The sequence below is a fragment of the Dryobates pubescens genome, unplaced genomic scaffold (genome assembly GCF_014839835.1).
Source record: "Dryobates pubescens isolate bDryPub1 unplaced genomic scaffold, bDryPub1.pri scaffold_78_arrow_ctg1, whole genome shotgun sequence".
NCBI classification, from domain to species: Eukaryota; Metazoa; Chordata; class Aves; order Piciformes; family Picidae; genus Dryobates; species Dryobates pubescens.
This window is the reverse complement of record NW_026530797.1, coordinates 48,978-76,538: the sequence shown is the minus strand read 5'-3', so window position 1 is coordinate 76,538 and position 27,561 is coordinate 48,978. Positions and strand designations below refer to the sequence as shown.

Genomic DNA, 27,561 nt, shown 5'->3' with positions numbered 1-27,561 from the left:
TCAGCAGGGGCTTGGGGGGCTGAGCCGGCTCCCCCAGGCTCTTCAGGAACTCCTCAGCTTGGGCAAACTCCTGGGAAGCTCCCGCAGCTTCCGCGCTTCCGCCTTCCGCTTCCGGAGGGGCTTCGGCCCCGGCGGCGCCGGCGGCCTCGGCGGCGGTCCCGGCGGCTTCGGCGGCGCCGTCACCGCCGCCTTCCGAGGGCTCGTCCACGTCCTGGTCGGCGATCTCGTCCGTGAAGGGATCTTCTCCCTAGGGAAAACAAAGGGGATGGAGGAGGAAGGGGGAAGCCCAGGGGGAAGGCGCCGGGAAGCGTCCACCCCGCAAGGCCTGGAGGTGGTTTTGCGGTCGCCGGAGCAAAGAGAGAGAGAGAGAGAGAGAGAGAGAATTCCCTGTGGGCTTCCCAAGGGTGGGAAAAGGAAGGATCCAGCGCGGGAAATCCGGAAGGCTGAGGGGGAAGCCAGGAGGAAGAGAGGGAGAAAGCTCCTAGGAGCCACCAGCAGGACGAGGAAGAGCCTGGGCTTGGGCATCCAGGTCCTAAAGGAAGCTGCAGCCCAGGGAGGCGGCAGCCAGGCGCCCGGGGCAGGGAGCAGCTGGCCGCGGTTGGAGAGGGCGCCGGAGCCGGGCGCCGGAGCCGCAGGGAGTTGGGAACTGGGGGGGGGGGAATTCCTGAGGAGCTTTTGAGGCAATTTTTGAGGGGATTTGGACACTCTGGGAGGTATTTTCAGCAGCCCTGCAGAGCTTTGGGGATGGTGGAGGCTCCCCTGGGGCATTCCCTGAGGCATTGGATGGAGTCTGGAGGCAGCTCAGGGATTTCCCTCCTGCTCTCCGGGACAGGGCTGGGGGCTGTTGGAAGCCTTCTTTTTGAGGGCATTTTGGGGGATTTTGAGGCTTTTGGGGCAAGGTTTGGAATTTTATTGCTTTTTCCCTCACTTTTTAAACGAGTTTAGGTTTTAACCAGGATTGGGCCCAGTGCTTGGATTCGCTTTTAGCTATTTCTGAATTTTTAGGAAGATTTTTCTTGGTTTCAATTTTTTTTCCGTCCTGATTTTCCTTTTTTTTTTTTTCCCCCCCCAGGATTTTTCTTGCTTAAATTTTCTTATTTAACTAATTTTTAAATCACTTTTTAAATTTTTTTAAGTATTTTTTTTATTTTCTGTTTTAATTTTTTATGTTTTAATTTTTTCTGTTTAAATTTTTCTGTTTTAATTTTTGCTTCAATTTTTCTGTACAATTTTTTTTTTTCCTTTTAAGTTTTTCTGGTTTCATTTTTGGTTCCATTTTTCCGTTCAATTTTTTTTTGTTTGTTTCATTTTTCTGGTTTCATTTTTGGTTCAATTTTTCTCTACAATTTTTTTTGTTTCAATGTTTCTGTTTCAATTTTTAAAATTTTCTGAGCTATTTTTTTCTATTCAAATGTTTTCATTTTATTTTTTACATTTTTCTGTTCAAATTTTCAGTTCAAAATTTTCAATTTTTCAGTTCAATTTTTTTGTTTAAATTTTTTCATTTTTCTGTTCAAATTTTTTTAAAATTTTTCAGTTTTAATTTTTTTACATTTTTCTGTTTAAATTTTAACTTTTCAGTTTGAATTTTTCTACATTTTTCTGTTCAAATTTTTTCACTTCAATTTTTTTCTTTTTTCACTTTTTTGTTCAAATTTTTATTTTTTGTTTGCATTTTTCTGTTCAAATTTTTGTTTTTCTGCTCAAATTTTTAATTTTTTTCTTTTAATTTTTCTTTAAATTCTTTCTGTTCAAATTTTTATCTTTTATTTTCTGTTTCCATTTCTGTTTCAATTTTTCTCTTTCAATTTTTCTGTTTCAGTTTTCAATTTTCCATTTTTAATTCAAAAAACCTTTGGTTTTGGTTTGGTTTGAATTCCTTTGTGTTCTTTTTTGTTGTTGTTTCATCCTTTTAATTTTTGGGGTTTATTTGGTTTACTTTTTGTTTGTTCTGATTTATTCTTTTGCTTTAAATTTGGAGGGGGGTGTTAAAAGTTTGGGGGGGTTGTTTCGTTTTGGGCCATTTTTGGTGGTTTTTGGGGAGTCTTTGGCTTTTTGCAGCCTGGGGTTGGGTTTAGGGAGCCTCTAGTGCAGAATCTTTGGGGTTTTGTTTCATTTTGGGCCATTTTTGGGGGGGTCTTTGGCTTTTTGCTGCGTTTTTGCAGCCTGAGGTTTGGTTTGGGGTTTTTTTGTGTGCCTTCTTTTGCCCTTTTGGAGGTTTCCACAGGTTGGGTTTTATTCCTGGGGCCTTTTTCTTTTGCCTGATGTGGAATTTGGGACATTTTGGGCTATTTTGGGGGCTTTTTGCTCTTTTTCTAACAGGGTGGGGGTGACTTTTTGAGAGTTTCCCTTTGTTTTGGGGGTGTTTGGTGGCTTCTTGGTGATTTCTGGCTGCTTCTCACAGGGTGGATTTGACCCCTGGGGGAATCTTTTGGCAGCAATTTTGTCTGGTTTGGGGTTTTTGTTATCATTCTTTCAGCTCTTTGATTTCTTTCAGAGAATTTGGGAGGGGGGGTTAAGAATTTTGGGGGGGTGTTGGTTGGTTTGGGTGTGATTTTTTGGGGGGGCTTTGGGGAGGTTTTGAATTGACCTTTGGAGAAAGAATTAACCAGGTTGGAAAAGACCTTTGAGATCATCCAGTCCAACCTATCACCCAACACCATCTCATCAACCAAACCTATCAATCAACCAAACCTATCAATCAACCAAACCTACCAATCAACCAAACCAAGTGCCTCATCCAGGCTCTTTTTAAACACCTCCAGGGATGGCTACTCCACCACCTCCCTGGGCAGCACATCCCAAGGGCCAACCTCTCCTCCTGGGAAGAATTTCTTCCTCATCTCCAGCCTAAACCTCCCCTGGCACAGCTTGAGACTGTGGCCTCTTGTTCTGGTGCCTGGGAGAAAAGAGCAACCCACAGCTGGCTACAACCTCCCTTCAGGGAGTTGGAGAGAGCAAGAAGGTCTCCCCTGAGGCTCCTCTGCTCCAGGCTAAGCAACCCCAGCTCCCTCAGCCTCTCCTCACAGGGCTGTGCTCCAGGACCTCTCCTCAGCCCTGTGCTGCAGACCCTTCCCCAGCCCTGTGCTCCAGACCCCTCCCCAGCTTTGTTGCCCTTCTCTGGACACCTTACAGCCTCTCAATGTCCTTCTTAACCTGAGGAGCCCTAAACTGGACACAGAACTCCAGGTGTGGCCTCAGCAGTGCTGAGCACAGGGCAGGATGAGCTCCCTGCCCCTGCTGGCCACACTGCTCCTGCTCCAAGCCAGGTTGCCCTTGGCCTTCTTGGCCACCTGGGCACAGTGCTGGCTTCCTGAGGCATCTCAGAGGTTGGGGTTTAGTTTGGGGTTGGTTTTGTTTGGATGAATTTCTCAGGGCTGGTTGTTTTGGGGGGTTATTTGGTGCCTTCCTGTGGTTTTGGGGGGCTTTTGGCTGCTTTTAGGGGTTGGAGGTCATCCTCTGCCTGATTTTTTTGGGGGTTGCTTCCATTTTGGGTGGACTTTGGATTTGGGGGGGGAGTTGTCTTGCAGGCTGGGGTTTGCTTCTTGACAGTTTTAGGGCAGAACTGTTGATTTTGAGCTGTTTTTTTTTGGGGGGGGTGTGGAATTTCTGGTTTGGGGTTCCCCCCTCCATGGATTCTTTTGCTCTTTTTTTGCTGGTTTGAAGCTTTTTTTCCACCCTCTTTGCCTTCCTCCACGCAGCCAGCAGCTCCCAGCACCGCTGCCCCCTCACTCCAGGGGGTCGCACCGGGGTGGGGGTGGGGGGGGAGAGAGTCAACCCCTCCCCCCTAGGACCCCCTTCTGGGGCAGCGATCCCAGGGCAAACCAAGCTCCAAAAAGCCCCTTTCTGGGGAGGGGTTTTTTGCCCACCTCAGGGTTGGCAGAGACCTCTCCCGAGCCTGATCGACCGCGGCGGGCGGAGAGAGGATCCAACTCTTCCAGCAAGCAGGAAAACAACCCCCAGCAAACAACCACAGCTGCCCTCTGCTGTCCCCCTCCCAGCCTCAGCCTGGGACTCAAGGAGCAGGCTGGCCAGAAGATCCATGCAGGGTGGAGGAGTAAACCTCAACGTTCCTCTTCGCCGGCTGAGGGTCGCGGCCTCTGCCTCGCCACCGCCGGAGCCCCGGGGGGCCGTCAGTCGCCGCCGCTCAGAGCGACCGGGGGGGGGTGGTGAAGTCCACTCCACTGGCGGTGGAGTCCACGCGCGGTGGGATCCACTCGTGGTGGGGTCTGCCACGGCTTCCCTCGGGGGGCGCCTCGCCATTCCTGGACCCCCGGCGGCCATCGATCGCCGGCCAGGGCGACCCGGGGGTGGGGAGGGAAGGTGAAGTCTAACCTCCCGGTCTCGGCGGGTGGAGGTCCGCTCGCGGTGGAGGGTCCCGCTCGCGGTGGGGGTCTGCCAACGGCTTCCCCCGCCCCCCCCCGGGGGGACACCTGGCGAGTCTGGGACCCCCAACGTCCGTCGGTCGCCGGCCAGAGCGACCCAGGGGGAGGGAAGGTGAAGTCCACTTGAGGTGGAGTCCACTCGGGGGTGGAGGTCCACGCGGGGTGGAGGTCCACTTGTGGTGGGCAGCCCACTCTCGGTGGAGGAGGGTGCACTCCTGGTGGGCAGCCCACTCTTGGTGGAGGAGGATGCACTCCTGGTGGGCAGCCCACTCTCGGTGGAGGAGGGTGCACTCCTGGTGGGCAGCCCACTCTCGGTGGAGGAGGGTGCACTCGTGGTAGAGGTCCACTCTTGGTGGAGGTCCACTCCACTCCACTCCCGCTGGAGGTCCACGCGCGGTGGTGGCCCCCTGGGGGTGGCGTCTGGCTCGGCTTCCCTTGGGAAGGGCAAGGCTGTTCCTGCCGCCCCTCCAAGGAGGAATTAGGAGGCCAATGGTCAAGCAATCATCTCTTGCTGAGGCCAAGTCTTCCTTAATCAACTAACTGAGCCTCCTCCCTCTCTCAGGGAGAGGAGGGGGTGGGAGTTGGGGGGGGGGGGAGGGGGCAGCTTTTCCCTACGGCCTGGTGGCGGTTTGGCTTTTGCGGCGTGGAGCGGTTTGGTCAGGGGGCTTTGGCGGCTCTGGGCATTACCTGAGATCCTCAGATTTTCCTCCACCCCTTTTCACAGCCTTGGGTTTTGCCACCTTGGGACTGATACGGAGAAGCAGCCTGCTGGGATGGAGCTGAAGACCTCCTCCTGGGCTCGGATTCATTTAGACCTGCCGGCAGCCTTTGATACGCTTGATCAGGAGGAGCTGTGGCCGTGCCTGCGGACCCTGGCAGGGGGTAGATGGAGTTGCACTTGAGTGGTTCCCACAGCCTGGCTGGTTGGTTGGTTTGTGTTTTTTTTTTTTGGGGGGGGGGTGGGGAGGGTTTATTTGGTGCTTGGTTTTGGTTTGGTTCTGGCTTCGGTTTGGTGGTTGGTTTGGTTTGGTGGTTTTTTTGTTAAGGGGATTTCAGAAGGTTTTTGGTTTGGTTTGGTTCATTGGTTTGGCTTTCCAATCTGTGCCTCAGGAAACACCAACAGAGCTGCTGGAGGTTTGCACCTGGCTGCTCTCCCCCGTGGGGTACCGCAGGGGGGTCACCCCTCTTGCTCAAGGTGTATGAGAGGCCGGCGGCGGAGGGAGGCGGCACCGTCCCGCGCCGGCACGCTCCCGGCTCCGAGCTTCTCTGCACCCACCAGGGTGGAATCCCAAGGGGGTGGGGGCCTGGGGGGGGGTGGGTTTTTTTGGCACTGATCTCACTCAGCTTTGGGCACAGCGAAACAGGAAGCCCCTCGAGCGGGGGGCGGCGGTGGGACAAAGCCGGGGGAGGGGGGACACCTCTGCTCCCCCCCCACACACCGTGGTGGGGCCATGTGTGAAGGGTGAAGGCATCTGCCTGCCCTTGTCTGCAAGGACTTCTCCTGCTGGATCCTGGGACCAGGTCCTGGATTCCCAGAGCCAAAGAGCTTCAGGGGAGGTTTGGTTTTGTCTCTCCTCTTCGCTTTGCAGAGGGAGGAGGTTGGAGGCCTCTCCTCCGACGCCACCTCCGGAACCCCGCGGGTACCCCCGGGGTGGGCTCGGCAGCGGCGTTCCCACACGGATCCCACATGGATCCCACCCAATCCTCTGCAGTTCCAAGGCTTCTTCCTGGCCTTCCAAAGGCTGCTTTGGGATTAAGACACAACCAGCCCTGCCCCCTCACCTCTCCCGCTTGCTCCGTCGATCGGCCGGGGTGGTCTCTGCCACTTCCCCGAGGGACGAGGAGGGAAAAGGGATGCAAAGGGCTTGAGGAGGGCTTGGGAATGGAGTGCAGCCAGCACTTGGCCGAGCCCCACAGAGCTCCACGGGGTCAAAACTCCCCCCTCCCAGAGCCGGGACCCGGAGCCGCTCCCGGCGGATTCCATCCCGGTGGGATTCGGAGCGGTGCCTTCCCGACCCGAGGTGCTGCTTTCCCCTGGACTTCCAAGGGGGGGGGGGGGGGAGGATCCTGGTGTGTGTCCCCCCCCATCAACACCTTTCCAAAGGCCACATCTCCATGGGTGGCTTTTTGCCTCAACACCTTTCCAAAGGCCACAGCTCCCTGGGTGGCTCTGGAGAAGCTGGGGAGCTCCTCTGGGCTCAGGTCCCGATGCTTCCGGTTTGGCCGCGGCGCAGCTGCCCCAGGGCGCCCCGAGGTGGGGGCACCTCATGAGGGCGAAAACCAAGCAAGGAGAGGAGAGAAGGAACCTGGAGAAGGGGTGGAGAAGCCACCAAAAGGAGGAAACCAAAGCCACCACATCTTGAGGGTCGCCAAGGCTACGGAGTGGAAGCTCCACTTCATCCCGCGGAGGTCCCCGGCGGCGAAGGCGCGGCTCCGGGCGGCACCAGGCACCGAAGGTCTTCTCCTGCACTCACCTTGAGGTATTTCTCCAGCATCTTCACGATGTGCTTGTTGTTCAGGACACTCTTGGCCACGTGCAGGCTGGTCTTCTTGAACTGCTCTGCAGCCATCTGCAAAGGAAGCCAACGTTAGAAGAGAACAAAGCAGGTTGGAAGAGACCTTCAAGCTCATCGCGGCCAACCTGTCACCAGCGCCACCTGATCGACTCGACCCTGGCACCCAGCACCCCGTCCAGGCTCCTCCTGAACACCTCCAGGGATGGGGACTCCACCACCTCCCTGGGCAGCACATCCCAAGGGGCAATCACTCTCTCTGTGTAGAACTTCCTCCTCCCCTCCAGCCTAAACCTCCCCTGGCACAGCTTGAGACTGCGGCCTCTTGTTCTGGTGCTGGGTGCCTGGGAGAAGAGACCAACCCCCAGCTGGCTACAACCTCCCTGCAGGGAGTTGGAGAGAGCAAGAAGGTCTCCCCTGAGCCTCCTCCTCTCCAGGCTAAGCTACCCCAGCTCCCTCAGCCTCTCCTCACAGGGCTGTGCTCCAAGCCCCTCACCAACTTCGTTGCCCTTCTCTGGGCACCTTCCAGCAGCTCAACCTCCTTCCTAAACTGGGGGGTCCAGAACTGGACACAGGACTCCAGGTGTGGCCTCAGCAGTGCTGAGCACAGGGCAGGATGACCTCCCTGCTCCTGCTGGCCACACTGTTCCTGATGCAGGCCAGGATGCCATTGGCCCTCTTGGCTGCCTGGACACACTGCAGGCTCATGTTCAGCTTACCATCAACCAGCACCCCCCCAGCTCCCCCTCTGCCTGGCTGCTCTCAGCCACTCTGCCCCCAGCCTGCAGCACTGCCTGGGGTTGCTGTGGCCAATGTGCAGAACCTGGCACTTGGCTGTGTTCAATCTCCTGCCCTTGGCCTCTGCCCATCTGCCCAGCCTGTCCAGGTCCCTCTGCAGAGCCTCTCTACCCTCCAGCAGACCAACTCCTGCCCCCAGCTTGCTGTCAGCTGCACATTTACTGCTGATGGACTCAATGCCCTCATCCAGATCATCAATGAAGATGTTATTGAGGTCAAAGACGTTACTGAGGTCAAGGCAGGGAAGAGATGGCAAGGAGGAGCTCCCCCTCCGCCTCCACCTCCTCCTCTGCCTCCACCTCCTCCTCTGCCTCCACTCCTCCTCTGCCTCCACCTCCTCCTCCGCCTCCACCTCCTCCTCTGCCTCCACCTCCTCCTCCTCTGCCTCCACCTCCTCCTCCTCTGCCTCCACCTCCTCCTCCTCTGCCTCCACCTCCTCCTCCTCTGCCTCCACCTCCTCCTCCTCCAGGCTTCATCTCAGATCCCAGAAATCATCCCTGAAAGACCCAGCAGAGAATTGCTTTGCCTGGAGAAGACCTCTAGGATCCCCGAGTCCAACCTTCACCCAGCACTGCCCCAGGGCAGCCCCCAGCCAGGGCCCTCAGCACCACAGCTCCAGGGCTTGGAGACCCCTCCAGGGCTGGGGGCTCCACCACTGCCCCTGGGCAGCCTGGCACAGGCCTGGCACAGCCCTGCAGGGAGGAACAGTTCTGCTCCTGGCCAAGCTCAGCCTACCCTGGGGGCAGCTCCAGGCTGCTTCCCCCCTGCTGCCAGCCCTCAGCACAAGAGGCCTCAGCCCCAGCTGGCTGCAGCCTCCTGGCAGGGAGCTGCAGAGAGCCAAAGGGCTTCCCTCAGCCTCCTCTGCTGCAGCCTCAACCCCCCCAGGGCCCTCAGCTGCTCCTCACAACCTCTCCAGACCCTTCTTCTTCTTGCCCTTCTCTGCCCACTCTCCAGCCCCTCTGTGTCCTTCTTGTGCTGAGGGGCCCAAACCTGACCCCAGCACTCCAGGGGTGGCCTCCCCAGTGCCCCCAGTCCAGGAGGACAACCTCTTCACTGCTCCTGCTGCCCACACCATGGCTGCTCCAAGCCAGGCTGCTGGTGGCCTCCTTGGCCACCTGGTCCTTGCTGGCTGCTCTCCAGCCCCCCAGGGCCTTTCCCACCTGGCACTTTCCAGCCACTCTGCTCTCAGCCTGGAGCCTCCATGGACTTGGCAGGACCCAGCACTTGGCCTTGGTGACCCTCATCCCATTCTCCTCCCCCCATGGCTCCAGCCTGGCCAGATCCCTCTGAAGCACCCTCAAACCCTCCAGCAGCTCAACATCCCCCCCAGCTTGGTGTCATCTCCAGACCTATTGAGGCTGCTTGGATGCCCTCCTGTAGACCATAGAATCATGGAACTGTCAGGGCTGGAAGGGACCTCAAGGCTCAGCCAGTCCCAACCCCCTGCCATGGGCAGGGACCCCTCACACCACAGCAGGTTGCTCACAGCCACCTCCAGCCTGGCTGCAAATACCTCCAGGCATGAGGCTTCCACCACCTCCCTGGGCAGCCTGTGCCAGGCTCTCACCACCCTCCTGGGCAACAACTTCTTCCTCACCTCCAATCTGAACCACGGACGAAGCCATCCCAGAGAGGCAGCGCCCCCAGCCCCCTTCCCAGCTCTCTGCTGGGCAGCTTCATCCCAGGGTGAGATCCCAGAGCAGGGGAGAGGGAGGTTCTGGAAGCTGCAGCCCCAGCTGAAGCCTGGAGCTGGGTGCTGGGGGGGCAGGGGAGGGGCAGGGGGTGGGCTGCTCACCCTGCGGTTGCGGTTGTGGTCGGCGGAGCGGAGGTGCCTCTGCAGCAGGTGGTTCTGGGCAGGGATCAGCATGTCGCAGGCCATGCAGTGAGCAGCCTCAATCTTCTTGAAGAAGTGCTCCTGGCCAATGCCTGCAGGGACAGCAGCACACAGGGGGTGGAACTGCCTGGCATGGAGGAGACCTGGCAAGCTCACAGCAGGCCCAACCCGCGGCCCGGCGCCGGCCCCAGGGCAGCACCCAGCCCAGCAGCTCAGCGCCACAGCTGCAGGGCTTGGAGACCCCTCCAGGGCTGGGGGCTGCACCACTGCCCCTGGGCAGCCTGGCACAGGCCTGGCACAGCCCTGCAGGGAGGAACAGTTCTGCTCCTGGCCAAGCTCAGCCTGCCCTGGGGGCAGCTCCAGGCTGCTTCCCCCCTGCTGCCAGCCCTCAGCACAAGAGGCCTCAGCCCCAGCTGGCTGCAGCCTCCTGGCAGGGAGCTGCAGAGAGCCAAAGGGCTTCCCTCAGCCTCCTCTGCTGCAGCCTCAACCCCCCCAGGGCCCTCAGCTGCTCCTCACAACCCCTCCAGACCCTTCTCCTCCTCCTCCTCCTCCTCCAGACCCTCCTCCTCCAGACCCCTCCCCAGCTTCCTTGCCCTTCTCTGGCCGTGTTCCACCCCCTCCATGTCCTTCTTGTTCCGAGGGGCCCAAACCTCACCCCAGCACTCCAGGGGGGGCTTCCCCAGTGCCCCCCACCCCTGGGCACCATCCCTGCCCTGCTCCTCCTGCTCCAGCCCAGGCTGCTGGTGGCCTCCTCAGCCACCTGCTCCCTGCTGGCTGCTCTGCAGCCCCCCCAGGGCCTTCCCCACCTGGCACTTTCCACCCACTCTGCCCCTGGCCTGGAGCCTCCATGGGCTTGTTGGGACCCAAGGGCAGGAGCCAGCCCTTGGCCTTGGTGCCCCTCCTGCCACTGCCCTCAGCCCAGGGCTCCAACCTGGCCAGATCCCTCTGGAGCACCTCCAACCCCTCCAGCAGCTCAACATCCCACCCTGCTTGGTGTTCCCTGAGGGGGAGACCTCAGCCCCAAGTCCCCCAGGAGTGAGGCACTTGGCTGCTCAGTGCCACCCTTGACCCCCTCTGGTGACCACCTGGTGGCCAAGGTCTTCCCTCAGCATCCAACCTCCTGCCAGAGGAGGAAGCTTGAAGGAATCAGCCCTCTGAGAAGCTTCAGGAACCCAAGAGCCACAAACCTCAGCCATTTTGGGGAGTTTTTCCCTCTTTCCCTCATTTTGGTGCCCCTGGCACTGCAGCACCCTCATGAACCTGAGGCTCCCTCACCCCCAAAGCTGATTTATGTCCCCAAGGTGACCCAAAGCCCCCCCAGGTCCCCCCTGCTTTAAATCCTTGTGGTTTGGTGGTGCAGTTTGATCCCCTGTGGGGTCAGGCTGGAGGCAGCTCCCTGCCCTGGGCAGTGCCACTCACCCTTGAAGGGGTCTGGCTTCTGCTTGGTGCCCTCCTTCTCCGTCAGCTCCTGGCGCCGCTTCTCGATCTTCTTGTTCCTGTTGACGATGTACTCCTGGCAGGGGACAGCACTCAGTGGCCTCCAGGTCCCTCCCAAGGGAGGTCCCAAGGGAAGAGGCCTCCCCCCAAGACAACCCACAGGGAATCCCATACCAAATCCCAGCCTGGTGGGGTGGGAAGGGACCTCTGGAGCAGCCCCCTGCTCCTCCAGGAGCCCCTGGCCTTGGCAGCTCTCCCCAGCAGGAGGCTCCACAACCTCCCTGAGGCCTCTGCAGCCTCCAAGCCAAGAGCTTGCTCCTGCTGGCACCTCCTGGGCTGCCCCTTGCTGCCCCTGGGCACAGCCCAGCCCCAGCCTCCTGCCCTCCCCCCTCCAGCTCTGGCCCCCAGGCAGGAGCTGCCCTCTGGGGCTGCTCTCCTGCAGGCCCCACAGCCCCAGCAGCCTGGATAATCCCCAAGGCAGCCTGGAAACCCCAAATCCATCCTCAAAACTCCCAAAGGCAGCCTGGAAAACTCAACTTGAGGCTCCAAAAAGGTCCCAAACTTAGCTGGGAACAGCCCAGATTCATCCTGGATGTCCCAGATCCTGCCTGGATCATCTTAAACTGCAGCATCTCGACCTGATCCTGGCAATCCCAACCTCATGCTGCCAATCCCAGCCCCACCCTGGCCATTCCCATATGATCCTGGCTCTCCCAGCCTTATCTTCCCCATCCCAGCCAGATCCTCCCCCTCCCAGCCTGATCCTGCCCTTCCCAGCCCCATCCTGGCCATTCCCATATGATCCTGGCTCTCCCAGCCCCATCCTCTCCATCCCATCCCACTCCTGGCCCTCCCCATCTGATCCTGCTCCTCCCAGCCCCATCCTGGCAATGCCAACCTCATGCTGCCCATCCCAACCCCCTCCTGGCCCTCCCAGCCTGATCCTCCCCTCCCCATCCCTCTCCTGGCCCTTCCCCTCCCCATCCCAGCCCCTCCCATCTCATTCCCTGCCCTCCCCCCCCCCCCCTGCCCCTCCCCATGCTGCTGCAGGGCCTGGCTGTGTGCACCTGCAGGAACTCCACGGTCTTGTCGGGCAGCTTGGTGCCGATGTAGCGCAAGGTCTCCTTGTGGAACTTGCTCTGGAGGTGCTTCTGGATCTCCTCCTCCTCGAAGCTGCGGAACTTGCAGACCGAGCAGGCAAACTGGATCCTGGCAAAGGGATCCACCCCCACCACGGGGGGTGGGGAGGGGCAGGCTCAGACCCAGCCCCAGCCAGGCCCTCCCCCACCCCCGGGAGCCACCCCGGAGCAAGCCACAGGGAGCTGCTTGGGCTTGGAGGAGAAGCCATCAGGGATCTACTAGCCACTGGGATTGATCCACAGGGATCTACTAGCCACTGGGATTGATCCACAGGGATCTACTAGCCACTGGGATTGATCCACAGGGATCTACTACGCACAGGGATCTACTATCCACTGGGATCGATCCATAGGGATCTACTATCCACAGGGCGTAACCCACAGGGACCTACTATCCGCAGGGATTGACCCACAGGGATCTGCTCTCCACAGGGATCTGCTCTCCACAGGGAGTAACCCACAGGGATCTGCTCTCCACTGGGAGTAACCCACAGGACCTACTATCCGCAGGGATCTACTACCCGCAGGGATTGACCCACAGGGATCTACTATTCACTGGGATCTACTATCCACTGGGATTAACCCACAGGGACCTTTTATCCACAGGGATCTACTCCCCCTTGGGCAGAGTAGAGCTGTAGTAGAATCCACAGGGATCTGTTATGCACTGGGATTAAGCCCCAGAGATCTTTTACCCACAGGGATCTTTTATCCACAGAGATTAACCCACAGGGATCTACTTCCTCCTGGACAGAGGAAAGCTGTAGTAGAATCCACAGGGATTAACCTTGGCCAAAGTAACTCTGTAGTAGAACCCATGGGGATCAAGCAGCACCTCCTCCTTCCTCCTGGAGGTAGTAAAGCTGTAGCAGAACCCTCCTGGATCAACCAGCAGCTACTCCTTTTGTCTTGGACAGAGTAAAACTGCACTAAAGCTCCCCCAGATTAACCCAGAGAGGTTTACTTGCCCCTGGACAGAGTAAACCTGGAGTAGAACCCACTGGGGATTAGGACACACAGAGGTGAACCCACAGGGATTTGCTCCCTGCTGGACAGAGTAAGCCTGGAGCAGGACACACATGGATCAACCCCAAGGATCTGCTCCGACTTGGACATAGCAAAGCTGTAGTAGGACCCCCAGGGATCCACCAGGAGCTGCTTCTCCCTCCTGCAGACAGCAGAGCAGCAGCAGGAGCCCAGGGCTCTGCTCTGCCCTTACCTGTCCATGGCACGGTCACGCATCCGGTCCCTCCTCCGCTGCTTCTCCCTCTTCTTCTTCACCTCCTCATCATCATCCTCACAGCCATCTCCAGAGGCTGAGGTGGGGAGAAAGAAGCCATCAGAACCCAGCAGGTCCCAGCAGAATCCCATCACATCCCACCAGAATTCCATCAGATCCCAGCAGAATCCCATCTGAATCCAGCAGATCCCAGCAGAATCCATTAGAATTCCATCTGATCCCAGCAGATTCCATCGGAATCCACCAGAATCCAATCTGAATCCAGCAGATCCCATCAGAATCCAGCAGATCCCAGCAGATCACATCAGAATCCATTAGAACTCCATCAGATCCCATCAGAATCCATTAGAATTCCATCTGATCCCAGCAGATTCCATCGGAATCCACCAGAATCCAATCTGAATCCATCAGATCCCATCAGAATCCATCAGAATCCAGCAGATCCCAGCAGATCCCAGCAGAATCCATTAGAACTCCATCAGATCCCATCAGAATCCATTAGAACTCCATCTGAATCCATCAGATCCCAGAAGATCCCAGCAGAACCCAGCAGATTCCATCAGATCTCATCAGAATCCATTAGAATTCCATCTGAATCCAGCAGATCCCAGCAGAACTCCATCAGATGCCATCAGAATTCCATTACACTCCAGCAGAATCCATCAGATCCCAGCAGAATCCATCAGATCCCAGCAGGATGTCATCAGACTCCATCAGGATCCCATCAGGATCCCATCGGGATCCCATCAGAACCCATGAGAAGTCCACCAGAATCCATCAGATTCCATCATACTCCAGCAGGATCCCATCTGAATCCATCAGATCCCAGCAGAATCCTCCCTGCCCAGGGCCAGGAGCCTGCCCTTGGCCTGGCTGCCCCTCAGGAGCTTCCTCTGCCCTGCTCCAGCCTGGCCCTGGGCTCTCTCCCCCCTGGCCCTGGGCTCTCTCCCCCCTGGCCCTGGGCTCTCTCCCCCCTGGCCCTGGGCTCTCTCCCCCCTGGCCCTGGGCTCTCTCCCCCCTGGCCCTGGGCTCTCTCCCCCCTGGCCCTGGGCTCTCTCCCCCCTGGCCCTGGGCTCTCTCCCCCCTGGCCCTGGGCTCTCTCCCCCCTGGCCCTGGGCTCTCTCCCCCCTGGCCCTGGGCTCTCTCCCCCCTGGCCCTGGGCTCTCTCCCCCCTGGCCCTGGGCTCTCTCCCCCCCTGGCCCTGGGCTCTCTCCCCCCTGGCCCTGGGCTCTCTCCCCCCTGGCCCTGGGCTCTCTCCCCCCTGGCCCTGGGCTCTCTCCCCCCCTCCCAGCCTGGAAGCAGCAGCAAAGTGCCTGAGGCTCCCCCTGGCCTCTGCCCAGGCTGCTGCTGAAGCTGGGGGCCAGGAGAGGACCCAGAGCTGAGCCCTGGGGAGCACCACAAGCTCCAGGCCCAGCTCTGGAGGCAGAACTTTGCCCTGGTGCCAACCTGCAGAGGGAATTTCCCCCTCCCCAGCTCCCTGCTTCCCCTCCCCTGGGCTGGGCTGAGCTGGGGGCAGAGCCTGGAACCGAGCCCAGAGCAGCAGCCAAAGTCCTCTCTCAACTGCAGCCAAGTGCAGGAGGCAGCAGGCAGGGGTGGATGAGGCTGAGAGCCTCAACCCAGAATCAGTTTCAGGATTGAATGGATGCTGGAATGTTCCAGGAGCTGCTCCTGGTTGAAGGTTGGACTCTTGAGGATCTCCAGAGGTGGTCTTCAACATTAGGGAGGAAGGTTCTGGTGCTCTGGGGGCTGGCCAGGAAGAGGCTTTGATGTTTCTCCTCTGGAAGAAGCCAAATTCCTCGGGAAGGAAGACAGAAGCCAGCTGCAGCCTCACCCAGGAGGTGCTGGTGGGATCTGGACTCTTAGAACCAAGGAGAGGACCTCAGAGCCATGAAGAAGGCCTCAGAGCCATGGAGAGGACCTCAGAGCCATGGAGAAGAGCTCAGGCCATGCAGAAGGCCTCAGAACCAAGGAGAGGTCCTCAGAGCCAAGGAGAAGACCTCAGAACCATGGAGAGGAGCTCAGAGCCATGGAGAAGAGCTCAGAACCATGGAGAGGGCCTTCAAGAGGCCTTTCCTAACCAGAATGAGTCCAGGATTGTTTGGAGGAGCTCCAAAGCAGCCAAGGTTTGGCTTGGAGCCTCCACTGGAAGCTCCTGCAGCTGGTGGTGGCTTTGCTCTGCCTGCTGTGCCACAGAGATGTCCTCACTGCTGTCCTCCATGACCCAAACCCAGCCTCCAGATGTGGTGGGGGGAGGGAAATGAGCTCAGTCTGGCACCTCCCTGGTGCCCCAGGAGCAGAAGCCAAGCAGGCTTGGAAGTCTTCAGGGTCCCCCCAAAGCTCAGATTGTGGTGGGTCTGGGGCAGGATTGATCCAGGAGCTGCTGTGAGGGGCAGGGGGACACTCAACCTTCCTCCACCCAGTGGTCCCAGCTGCTGTTCTTCTGGAAGAGAGGAGCACAAGGAGAGCCTGGGGTTACCCCACTGTGGTTTGGTCAGGCCCAGCCCTCAGTGGGCCCAAGGGCACTGCCCCCCATCCCACCCTGGCCCTCAGCAGAGCTTTGGAGACCTCTCAGTGCCAGAGGACCTCCAGGAAGCCTCACCCAAGGGGACCCAGCTGCTGAGGAGCACAAGCTGGGGGCTCAGAACCTCGGGCTGGGGGTGATTTGAGACCTTAAGTGTGGTCACAAAGCCCAGAGGGGATCCCACTGGAAGGCTCCCACCTGTGCCCCACAGCTGGAGAAGTCAGAGGCCACTTACACCTTTGTCAGCTTCATCTCCAGACTTGTCCTCTCCTTCACCATCATCTGCTGCACAAAGAAGAAAGCATTGAGCAACCTGCTCTAGGTGGCCCTGCTCTCCTTGGGGGTGTCCCTGCTGACCACAGGCAGCTTGGACTAGGCAAGATTTGGGGGTCCCATCCAACCCAACCCCTTCCTGGAGTCCAACTCCAGAGGTCCCTTCCAGCCCAACCCCTTCCTGGAGTCCATCTCCAGAGCTCCCTTCCAACCCAACCCCTTCCTGGAGTCCACCTCCAGAGCTCCCTTCCAACCCAACCCCTTCCTGGAGTCCACCTCCAGAGCTCCCTTCCAACCCAACCCCTGCCATGATGGTTGTGTGGTGTGGGGAGGACTCTGCTCCTGCTCCACAAGCCAGGAGGCCACCAATCACTGCCTGATTAACATAGAGGGGCTGAGGCATGGCCAGAGAAGGGCAAGGAAGCTGAGGAAGGGTCTGGACAAGGAGGAGAAGGGTCTGAGGAGGAGGAGGAGGAGGAGGAGGAGGAGGAGAAGGGTCTGGAGGAGGAGGAGGAGGAGAAGGGTCTGGAGAGGTGGTGAGGAGCAGCTGAGGGCCCTGGGGGGTTGAGGCTGCACCAGAGGAGGCTGAGGGAAGCCCTTTGGCTCTCTGCAGCTCCCTGCCAGGAGGCTGCAGCCAGCTGGGGCTGAGGCCTCTTGTGCTGAGGGCTGGCAGCAGGGGGGAAGCAGCCTGGAGCTGCCCCCAGGGCAGGCTGAGCTTGGCCAGGAGCAGAACTGTTCCTCCCTGCAGGGCTGTGCCAGGCCTGGCCCAGCAGAGAACGGAGCGCCCCAGGCCCGGAGCTGGGGCCGTGCTGAGCCGGCTGGGGGCAGGCTGTGGCCCCCTCCTACCGTTCTCGGTGTCGTCCCCCTCGCTGTCGCTCTTGGCCTGCTTGCTGTCCGGCTCCTCGCCGCTCTGCGACTGCTTCCGCTTCCGGCCGCCGGCCTCCGCCTCCGCCCGGCCGCCCGCGCGGCTCCGGAAGCCTCTGCGCTTGGGCTGCAGGACAGGACAGGCTTCAGCTGGGCCCCAGCTGGATCCTGCAGCGGGGTCCAGGCAACCCCAGGCACAACCCCAGGCTGGAAAGCGGCCCTGAGGAGAGGGACTTGGGGGTGCTGGGGGAGGAGAGGCTCAGCAGGAGCCAGCAGGGAGCGCTTGCGGCCCGGAGAGCCAAGCAGAGCCTGGGCTGCAGCAGCAGAAGTGTGGCCAGCAGGGCAGGGAGGGGATTCTGCCCCTCTGCTCAGCTCTGGGGAGACCCCACCTGGAGCACTGCCTCCAGTGCTGGAGCCCCTAGGACAAGAGGGAGCTGGAGGTGCTGGAAGGTGTCCAGAGCAGGGCCAGGAGGAGGAGCAGAGGGCTGGAGCTGCTCTGCTGTGAGGACAGACTGAAGGAGTTGGGGCTGTGCAGTCTGGGGAGCAGAAGGCTCCCAGGAGACCTCATTGTGGCCTTCCAGTATCTGCAGGGGACTCCAAGAGGGCTGGGGAGGCACTGCTCAGGCTCTCAGGGAGTGATAGGACTGGGGGGAAGGGAATGAAGCTGGAGGTGGGGAGATTCAGGCTGGAGGGGAGGAGGAAGTTCTTCCCCATGAGAGTGGTGAAGCCCTGGAATGGGTTGTCCAGAGGGGTGGTTGAGGCCCCAGCCCTGGAGGTGTTTAAGCCCAGGCTGGATGAGGCTCTGGCCAGACCTGACCTAGTGTGAGGTGTCCCTGCCCACGGCAGTGGGGTTGGAACCAGATGGTCCTTGTGGTCCCTTCCAACCCTGACTGATGCTATGAGACTATGAATGATGGAACATCCCCTGGGGGAAGGGGCTGGGGTGTCCATGCAACAGGCTGCCCAGGCCAGGGCTTGGGCTCTTCTCCCAAGGAATCCATCCCAGGACCAAGGGAAGCAGCCTGGAGCTGCCCCCAGGGCAGGCTGAGCAGCAATGTTCCTCCCTGAAGGGCTTGGCCCAGGCTCCCCCAGGGGCAGTGGTGGAGTCCCCGGCCCTGGAGGGCTCTCAGAGCCCTGCAGCTGTGGTGCTGAGGGCCCTGGCTTGGTGGTGACCTGGTGGTGCAGGGTTAATGGTTGGACTTGATGACCTCCAAGGTCTTCCCCAACCCAAAGCTCTCCGATTCCGTGGGCAGAGCTGGTGGCCCTCTGCTCTGTCCAGGAAGGCTTAAAGCATTCCAAGGAAGTGTCCCTGTCCTCCAAGGCCTCTCATCAGTGAAACCCAAGCAGCCAGGCAGGCAAAAACCCAACCCCAGGAAGGCTTCCAAGGGCAACTTCAGAGATGGCTCCTGGGGAGATGGTTTGGGGGCCACGGAGGTGATGGGAGGATGGTTGGGCTTGGTGATCTTAGGGGCCATGGTTGGGTGGCCATGGTGGGATTGGGCTGGTGGTCTTAGGGGCCATGGTTTTGGGGCCATGGTGGCACTGGCTTGGGGATCTTAGGGGCCATGGTTTGGTGGCCGTGGTGGCACTGGGTTGAAGGTTGGGCTCAAGGACCTTGGAAGGCTTCAGGCTCGAGGACCACCAAGGCTTTGGGCTCAAGGACCTTGAAAGGCTTCGGGCTCGAGGACCCTCAAAGCCTTCAGGCTCAAGGACCTCAGAAGGCTTCAGGCTCGAGGACCTCAAATGCCTTTGGGCTCAAGGACCTCAGAAGGCTTTGGGCTCAAGGACCTCAGAAGGCTTTGGGCTCGAGGACCCCGAAAGGCTTCGGGCTCAAGGACCTCGAAAGGCCTTGGGCTCAAGGACTGCAAAAGGCTTCGGGCTCGAGGACCTCCAAGGGCTTTTGGACTCAAGGACCCCGGAAGGCTTCTGGGCTCAAGGACCTCAAAAGGCTTTGGGCTCGAGGACCTCCAAGGGCTTTGGGCCTGAGGAGCTCGGAAAGCTTTAGGCTCGAGGAGCTCGGAAGGCTTCGGGCTCGAGGACCCGGAGCGCCCCACTCACCGCCATGGTGTTCATCTGCCAGGGCGCGGTGCCCATCCTGTCCCTGTTGCGCTGCCTGCCCATGCCGTAGGGCACGTTGCCGTAGCGCCCCATGCCCATGCCCGACATCCCCATCATGCCGTAGTCGCCGTAGTCGCCATAGTCGCCGTAGTCTCCATAGTCACCATAGTCTCCGTAGTCTCCGTAGTCACCGTAGTCGCCATAGTCGCCGTAGTCGCCGTAGTCGGGAACCAGGGCTTGGGAGAAGAGGGAGGGCAGGCGGCCGGAGCCGGCGCCCCCCATCCCGCGCCCTCCCCCCATGTAGTTCAGCTCGTTCCAGCGCGCCGAGAGCCTCTCGGAGCTGGAGGAGGCCATGAAGGGCTCGGGGCGGCTGAAGGCGGCGTTGAGGCGGCCGCGGGGCTGCAGGCGGCTCTGGGCGCGGGCGCGGAGCAGGCCGTAGTTGGCGCCGCGGGGCCGGGCCTGGTCGCGGCGGGAGTCGAACTGGCCGAAGGAGTCGGCGCGCTCCGAGCCGCCCTCGCCGTAGTCGTAGCCGGAGCGGTACAGGTCCCGGTCGCCCAGGGAGGACCTGGAGTCGTAGGAGTCGAAGGACTCGAAGCGGAAGGAGCTGGGGGAGGAGAGGAAGGGGAGCGGTGAGGTCGTCGTGGGGTTAGGGAGAGGTGGAGCCGTGGAGGGAGGGAGGGAGGGAAGCAAAGAGTCATGGAGGGAGTTATTCCACTCCACTCCATCCCACTCCATCCCACTCCACTCCATCCCACTCCACTCTCCACACCCTCCCACTCCACTCTCCATCCCACTCCACTCCACTCTGTTCTCCACTCCATCCCACTCCATTCCATTCCACTCCATTCCATTCCATTCCCATTCCCACTCCATGGTTTAGTTGATTAGATGGCATTGGGCAATAGGTTGGACTTGATGACCTCAAAGGTCCATTCCATTCCATCTCACTCTATTCCATTCCCACTCCACTCCATTCGACTCCACTTCATTCCATTCTATGGTTGATTAGATGGTGTTGGGTGATAGGTTGGACTTGATGACCTCAAAGGTCCATCCCATTCCACTCCATCCCATCCCACTGCACTCTATTCCATCCCACTGCACTCCATTCCACTCCACTCCCTGCCACTCCATTCCATTCTATTCCATTCCATCCCATTCCACCCTACTCCATTCCATTCCACTCTACTCCATCCCACTCCACCCCACTCCACTCCACCCCATCCCACTCCACTCTCCACCCCATTCCATCCCATTCCACTCCACTCCATCCCACTCCACTCCACTCCCATTCCCATTCCACTCCACTCCCTGCCACGCCACTCCACTCCATCCCATCCCACTCCACTCCACTCCACCCCACTCCCATTCCACTCCACTCCCTGCCACGCCACGCCACTCCACTCCATCCCATCCCACCCCACCCCACCCCAGGGGTCAAGGCCGGGGCCCCCTCACCCCTCCTGGTCGTCCATGCCCTCCCCGGCGCCGCCGCTGCCCTCCTTGGAGAGCATGTCCAGGCGCTGGTTGATCTTGGCGATGATGGAGTCGGAGTTCTCGTTGGCGGCCGCCGCCTCGGCGCCGTAGGAGGGCACGGCCATGGCGCCGCCCACCTCGGCGCTCAGGCTCAGCTCCGAGGCCTTGGGGGCGTCCCAGCCGCCGGAGCCGGCCGCCGCGTAGTTGTAGGTGGCCGCGGTGTTGGCGGCGGTGGTCTGGGTGTTGTAGTAGTCGTAGCCTTCATAGCCTGGCAGGAGAGAGCCACAGGGGTGGGCAGAAAGGCCTGGGAGAGGCCCTCGAGGGCTCCTCCGTCGCGCTGGGAGCGGCTCAAGGGTTCTGGAGCCCAACAGCGCCCCCTGAAGCTCCTCTGGCACGGAGGAGGCTCCGGCCCGGAGCGCGGCGGCCGGGTCAAGGAGGCCACCGGCAGCCTGGCCTGGAGCAGCCAAGGTGTGGGCAACAGGAGCAGGGCAGGGGTGGGCCCCACGGACTGGGGAGGCCACCCCTGGAGTGCTGGGGTCAGGTTTGAGCCCTCTCAGCACAAGAAGGTCATGGAGGGGCTGGAGAGTGGCCAGAGAAGGGCAAGGAAGCTGGGGAAGGGTCTGGAGGAGGGGGAGGAGAAGGGTCTGGAGAGGTTGTGAGGAGCAGCTGAGGGCCCTGGGGGGGTTGAGGCTGCAGCAGAGGAGGCTGAGGGAAGCCCTTTGGCTCTCTGCAGCTCCCTGCCAGGAGGCTGCAGCCAGCTGGGGCTGAGGCCTCTTGTGCTGAGGGCTGGCAGCAGGGGGGAAGCAGCCTGGAGCTGCCCCCAGGGCAGGCTGAGCTTGGCCAGGAGCAGAACTGTTCCTCCCTGCAGGGCTGTGCCAGGCCTGTGCCAGGCTGCCCAGGGGCAGTGGTGCAGCCCCCAGCCCTGGAGGGCTTTCAGAGCCCTGCAGCTGTGGTGCTGAGCTGGCCCTGGCTTGGTGGTGCCCTGGCAGTGCTGCATTAAGGTTTGGACTTGATGACCTTCTGAGGTCTTCTCCAAAGCCCAATGACTCTGTGACTCTGTGCAAACAGCTGCAGGGCAGAGCTGACCTCCCCCCAGGACCCCCCCAGGTTTGGCAGGACCTACCTTGCCAACTGGCCGCGTTGGTCGCGTAGGTACCTGAGGGGGGCAACAAGAGAGGAGAGCTGGGGGTCAGGAAGCTGCCAAGGTGGGAAATCCAGGGCCTAGGCCCTGCAGAAGTGAGGCTCAGATGCTGACAGAGGATGGGAGGAACAGAGACCCTCCAGGAGCCCCACCACCTCCCTGGGCAGCACATCCCAATGGCCAACCTCTCTCTCTATGAAGAACTCCTTCCTAACCTCCAGCCTAAACCTCCCCTGGCACAGCTTGAGACTGTGGCCTCTTGTTCTGGTGCTGGCTGCCTGGGAGAAGAGACCAACCCCCACCTGGCTACAACCTCCCTGCAGGGAGTTGGAGAGAGCAAGAAGCCTCCTCTCCAGGCTAAGCAACCCCAGCTCCCTCAGCCTCTCCTCCCAGGGCTGTGCCCCAGACCCCTCCCCAGCTCTGTTGCCCTTCCCTGGGCACCTTCCAGCAGCTCAACCTCCTTCCTAACCTGAGGAGCCCAGAACTGGACACAGGACTCCAGGTGTGGCCTCAGCAGTGCTGAGCACAGGGCAGGATGAGCTCCCTGCTCCTGCTGGCCACACTGTTCCTGATGCAGGCCAGGATGCCCTTGGCCCTCTTGGTCCCCTGGGCACACTGCAGGCTCATGTTCAGCCTACTGTCAACCACTACCCCCAGCTCCCCCTCTGCCTGGCTGCTCTCAGCCACTCTGCCCCCAGCCTGCAGCACTGCCTGGGGTTGCTGTGGCCAAAGTGCAGCCCCTGGCACTTGGCTGTGTTCAATCTCCTGCCCTTGGACCCTGCCCACCTGCCCAGCCTGTCCAGGTCCCTCTGCAGAGCTCTCTACCCTCTAACAGCTCAACTCCTGCCCCCAGCTTGGTGTCAGCTGCAAACTGACTGATGAGGGACTCCATCCCCTCCTCCTGATCATCAGTGAAGCTATCAAGGAGCATGGGGCCCAGCACTGATCCTTGTGGAGCATTTTCAAGCCTTCACCCTTGAGAAGGCCTCCACCAAACCTCCACGGAAGCAGCAAACCCTGAGATCTGTGCTGATTTGATCACTTTCTGCTGGCAGGAGGCTCAAGAGGAAGCCCAAACCCCCCCAGCTCACCCCAGGTGGGTGTCAGCTAACCACAGGCTGGCTTGGGAGCAGCTCCTCCAGCAGCTGAGGCTGGGAAGGGGAGTTGAGAACACCTGAGGGAAAAGATTTTCCTCTCCAAACACCACACAAAAATCACTGAAATAGGTAAAGGAGAAGAAAAGGCTCCAAAATCTGGGGCTAGATTTCCATCTGCTGGGTTGGCAGCAAATCCCTTTCCCATCTCCAGCTCCCCAGAGCTCCTGGCAGCACAAAGCTCACCTTGGGTGTTGGTGGCTCCGGTGTTCCAGGCGCCGTAGCCTGCAGGGAGAAGCAAGGAGTCATTAGAGGAGTGGCTGCTGCCCTTAATTAACCCCAATGTGCTTAATTAAAGCTCAGCTGGAGGGCTTGGGGAGCAGGCCTGGAGCTGGCCTGATGCTTCAAGGCAGGGCCTTGGAGCAACCTGAAGGCTGAGGAGTGGCTGAGGGAAGAGTAAGGAGCCGGAGGAGGTCAACTGGGGCTGCATCACCCCAAAACTGGGGCTAAACCACCCAAATTTGGGCCAGGGCACCCAAACTGGGGGCAGATTACCTTAAATTTGTGACAGATGACCCTAAACTGGGGCTGAATCACCCTGAAACCCCAACCCAGGGAAGCCCTGAAGAATCAAAGCCCAGGGAAGCTGGGGACTCCCCTTCCCAGGCAGTGCTGAAAGCCAGGTTGGAGGAGACCTTGAGCAACATGGGAGAGTGGAAGGTGGCCTCCTGCCCCCTAGTTGGAACTGGATGAGCTTGAAGGTCCCTTCCAGCCCAACCCCTTCCCTGATTCCACCTCCAGAGCTCCCTTCCAGCCCAACCCCTTCCCTGATTCCACCTCCAGAGCTCCCTTCCACCCCAACCCCTTCCATGATTCCACCTCCAGAGGCCCTCAGCACTGCAGGGATCCATGGAAGCTCCACCAGGAGGCTGGGAAGCACCAACCTCTCCTCAAGCACATTTGGGCTGCCACCTTGGAACTGGACAAACTCAGTCCTGAACAGCCCAAATCCCATCCTGGAATCACCCAGATTCAGTTCTGGCCTTGTCCACACTCAGCCTTGGAACCCCCAAAAGTCAGGCCTGAAATCCTCAAACTTCAATCCTGGGATGACCCAAATCCAGTCATGGAATCACCAAACTAAGAGAAATCAGCCTTGAAGCCACCCAGGCTCAGCCTTGGAACTACCCAGACTCAGCCTTGGAACTACCCAGGCTCAGCCCTGGAAGTCAACCAAGCTCAGCCCTGGAGCCACCCAGGCCCAGCCCTGAGGTCACCCAGGCCCAGCCCTGAGGTCACCCAGGCTCAACTGCCCCAAAAGAGCCAAACAATGCCCTCCAAAAATCAATCCACAATCAAATAACCACACAAATAATGCCCCAAACCACCCAAATCCCCCCCAAATACCCAGACCCTGCCTAAAAATACCCACAGAGCATCCCAAAAAACAGCCAGTGACCAATAAACCCCAAAATGCTGCTTAACTCCATCAAAAATGCCCCAAATGCCCAGGAACACCCCAAAAAATTCCCCCCAGCACCCAACCAACACCCCAAGGCACCCTAAATAATTGCCAAAACCCACCAAAAGCCCCAAAATAGCCAAAACCCTTAAGAGGATCCCAAAGGAATGCAGCAAATGCCCAAAAACCAGCTTCAGAATTCCCCCAAACACCCCAAAAAACCTCCTTAAAGATCAAAAAATAGCTTAATACTGTCCAAATAACACCAAAGGCAGCCAAAGAGTGCCCCAAAAGACAGAGAAAGCCAGAAAGGGCCCCAAAACACCCCAAAAATCGCCCCAAATAATACCAAAACGACCTCAAAGTGCCCCAAATAGTACCAAACCTACCCCAAAATGCCCCAATACTACCAAAACCACCCCAAAGTGCCCCAAAATAATACCAGAACCTAGCCCAAAGTGCCCCAAATAATACCAAAATGACTCCAAAATGCCCCCAAAATAACCAAACTACCCCCAAAAATACCAAAACCACCCCAAAATGGCCCCAAAATGACCTCAAAATACCCAAACTGCCCCCAAAAGTACCAAAACCACCCCAAAATGGCCCCAAAATAATACCAAAATGTCCCCAAAAATACCCAAACTGCCCCCAAAAGTACCAAAACCACCCCAAAATGCCCCAAAATACCAAAATGACCCCAAAATGCTCCCCAAAATACCAAAACTACCCCAAAAAACACCAAAACCAGCCCCAAATGCCCCAAAATAACACCAAAATGGCCCCAAAATACCAAGAATGCCCCAAAACACCCCAAAACCACACCACAACTACCCCAAAATGCCCAAATACTGCCAAATGTACCCCAAAACGCCCCAGTAATACCAAAACCACCCCAAAGTGCCCCAAATAATACTAAAACCACCCCAAAATGATACCAAAACGGCCCCCAAATGCCCCCCAAAATACCAAAACTACCCCAAAAATACCAAAACAATCCCAAAATGCCCCAAAATACCAAGACAGCCCCAAAAATTCCATAATTGCCCCCCAAAATGCCAGCACTGCCCCCAAAGTGCCATGAACAATACCAGACAACCCCCAAACAATACCAAAACGACCCCAAAAATGCCATAACTGCCCCCAAATGCCCAAACCAGACCAAAATGGCCCCAAAATGCCCCCCAAAACACCAAAACTACCCCAAAAAATACCAAAACGGCCTCAAAATGCCCCCAAAATACCCAGAACGCCCCAAAATGCCCCAGTAACACCAAAACAGCCCCAAAGTGCCCCCAAAAATACCCAAACTACCCTAGAAAATACCAAAATGGCCCCAAAAAGACCAAAAGTGCCCCCAAAGCGCCACAAAACATACCAGAAGAGCTCCAAATGCCCCAAAATAATGTCAAAACCACCCCAAAATGTCTCAATCCGAGCAAAAGGGCCTCAAAGTGCCCCCCAAAACATCAAGAATGCCCAACAGAGCCCCAAAACTACCCAAAATAAACCCAAAAAGCCCTCAAAACACCAAGAATGCCCCAAAATGCCCAAAGCGTGCCAAAATTACCCCAAAATGCCACAATCCTACCAAAACCACCCAAAAAGCCCCAAACCCTACCAAAACTACCCCAAAGTGCCCCTGGCACCCAGACAGTGCCCAGACAATGCCCCCAGAGACCCCACAGGCCCTAAGCACGGCCAGAAATGAGCAGGAACGACCCAAAAGCACCCAAAATGCACCAAAATAGCCCCACAAATACCCAGAAAGCCCTAAGGAAGCCCAGAAATGCCCAAAGAATGCCCAAAGAATGCCCACAGTGCCCAACTCGTGCCCACAGATACCCACAGCCCCCAACTAATGCCCACAGTGTCCAACCCATGCCCAACTCGTGCCCACCCATGCCCACAGATGCCCAATTAATGCCCACAGATGCCCACAATGGACAGGGGAGAGGGGAGGGGACATTGGAGAGCAGAAGCAGACCCCCAGGACAGGGCCAAGGTGCCCTGAGGAGGGTTAAGGATCCTCTCAGGGAGGGGACAGAGACCTTAGAGAGCAGCCAAGAGCCCTCGGGGGCAGGAGGAAGATGTCCTGAGGAAGGGACTACGACCCACGAGGAGCAGATGGGAGCCTGCCGGGAGGGCAAAGACCACCTCGGGGGGGGGGGGGGAAGACCCTTCCGGGGGGGGGGGAGGGAGGAGAGGAAAGGGGAAGACCCCTCCGGGGGGGGGAGAAGGAAGAGGGGAAAGATCCCTCCTGGGAGGGGGCAGAGACACTGGGGGAGGGGGACAATGACCTCAGGGCAAGGGACCAGACCCTCCCCGGGAGAGAAAGGACCCCCCGGGGGGGAGGTAATAAGGACCCCCCCGGGGGGAGGGAGTGGGACCAAGATGTCTCGGGGGGGGGGCGGGGATAGAACAAGGACCCCTCGGGGGGAAGGGAAAGACCCCGGAGAGGGAACAATGACCCCAGGGGAGGGAGGGAGGAAGGGAGACACTGAAGGGGGAGGAGAAGCCCCAAGGAAGGAAGAACCTTCTGGGGGGGAACACAACACAGGGACCCCCGGGGAGGGTCACACGGGGGGGGGGGGGGGCGGCGCGCACGCGGCGGGGGTGTGGCACCGCGGCCGCCATTTTGTGTCGTCTTCAGAAATGGGACCGGCTCCATTTCCGCCCCCCCCTCCCCCCCCCCCCCCCCGTTACAACAACAACGCCGCGGGGGGGGGGGGGGGGGGGAGGGGAGAGGGGGGAGGGGAAGGGGGGGGGGAAGCGCAATGCGAGGGAACGGTTAACACCACCTCCACCCCCCCTTAAACGGCGCCTCTCCACCAATCAGCGGCGCCCTACCGCTGAGCGACGCAGCCCTCGGCCAATCAGCGGCGCCATCGCCTCGCGGAGAGGCGGGCGCAACGCCTCCCGCAGGGGCCGATAGGCGCGGGGGGGGAGGGGGGGGGGGGGGCTCCTCTAACCCTTTTCTCTCCGTTTCCCGCCCTTCCCAGAAGCAGCCTCGGAGCCAGCGAAAAGAGCGAAACCGCCGGCCCCGGCGGGGCGAGGGGGAGGGGAAGAGGAAGGGGAAGCGGCGCGCACCCCACGGGGATCGCCCCGGAACCTACCCCCGTATCCCGGCTCCATAGCTGCCTGCCGCCTCCGGCCCGCCGCGCCGCACCGCCAGCTCCCACTGCGCAGCCGCGCCAAGCCCGCCGCCCATTGGGTCCCGCCGCCGCCGTGGCCCGCCCACGAAGCTCTCCATTGGCTCCGCTCCAAGAGCCCGCCCAGGGCGCCTGCCATTGGGCGAGCGCGCCAAGGCGCGCGGCCCACCCCCA

The 27,561-nt window shown here is 59.2% G+C and overlaps 1 protein-coding gene across 1 annotated transcript; it reads right to left on the bottom strand.

The window, feature by feature from the left end:
• On the bottom strand, nucleotides 1-27,454 carry AKAP8 (A-kinase anchoring protein 8). Its single transcript, XM_054179545.1, has 14 exons — nucleotides 27,352-27,454; nucleotides 23,020-23,058; nucleotides 21,662-21,694; nucleotides 20,521-20,806; nucleotides 19,063-19,666; nucleotides 16,987-17,131; nucleotides 16,105-16,149; nucleotides 13,326-13,422; nucleotides 12,035-12,176; nucleotides 10,950-11,043; nucleotides 9,492-9,622; nucleotides 6,860-6,955; nucleotides 69-247; nucleotides 1-10 (listed from the first exon to the last, which is right to left on the bottom strand). The coding sequence occupies exons 1-14, from the start codon at nucleotides 27,368-27,370 to the stop codon at nucleotides 1-3; spliced, it is 1,920 nt and encodes a 639-aa protein (XP_054035520.1). The 5' UTR covers nucleotides 27,371-27,454.
• Nucleotides 27,455-27,561: the final 107 nt, after the last annotated feature.

Bases quoted from the DNA above. Each gene is read 5' to 3' on its own strand.
- AKAP8 (XM_054179545.1), bottom strand. The intron at 12,177-13,325 runs GTAAGGGCAGAG...TCCCTTTGCCAG, and splicing joins CGTGACCGTGCCATGGACAG to GATCCAGTTTGCCTGCTCGG. The intron at 11,044-12,034 runs GTGCACACAGCC...GTCCCCTGCCAG, and splicing joins AGACCGTGGAGTTCCTGCAG to GAGTACATCGTCAACAGGAA.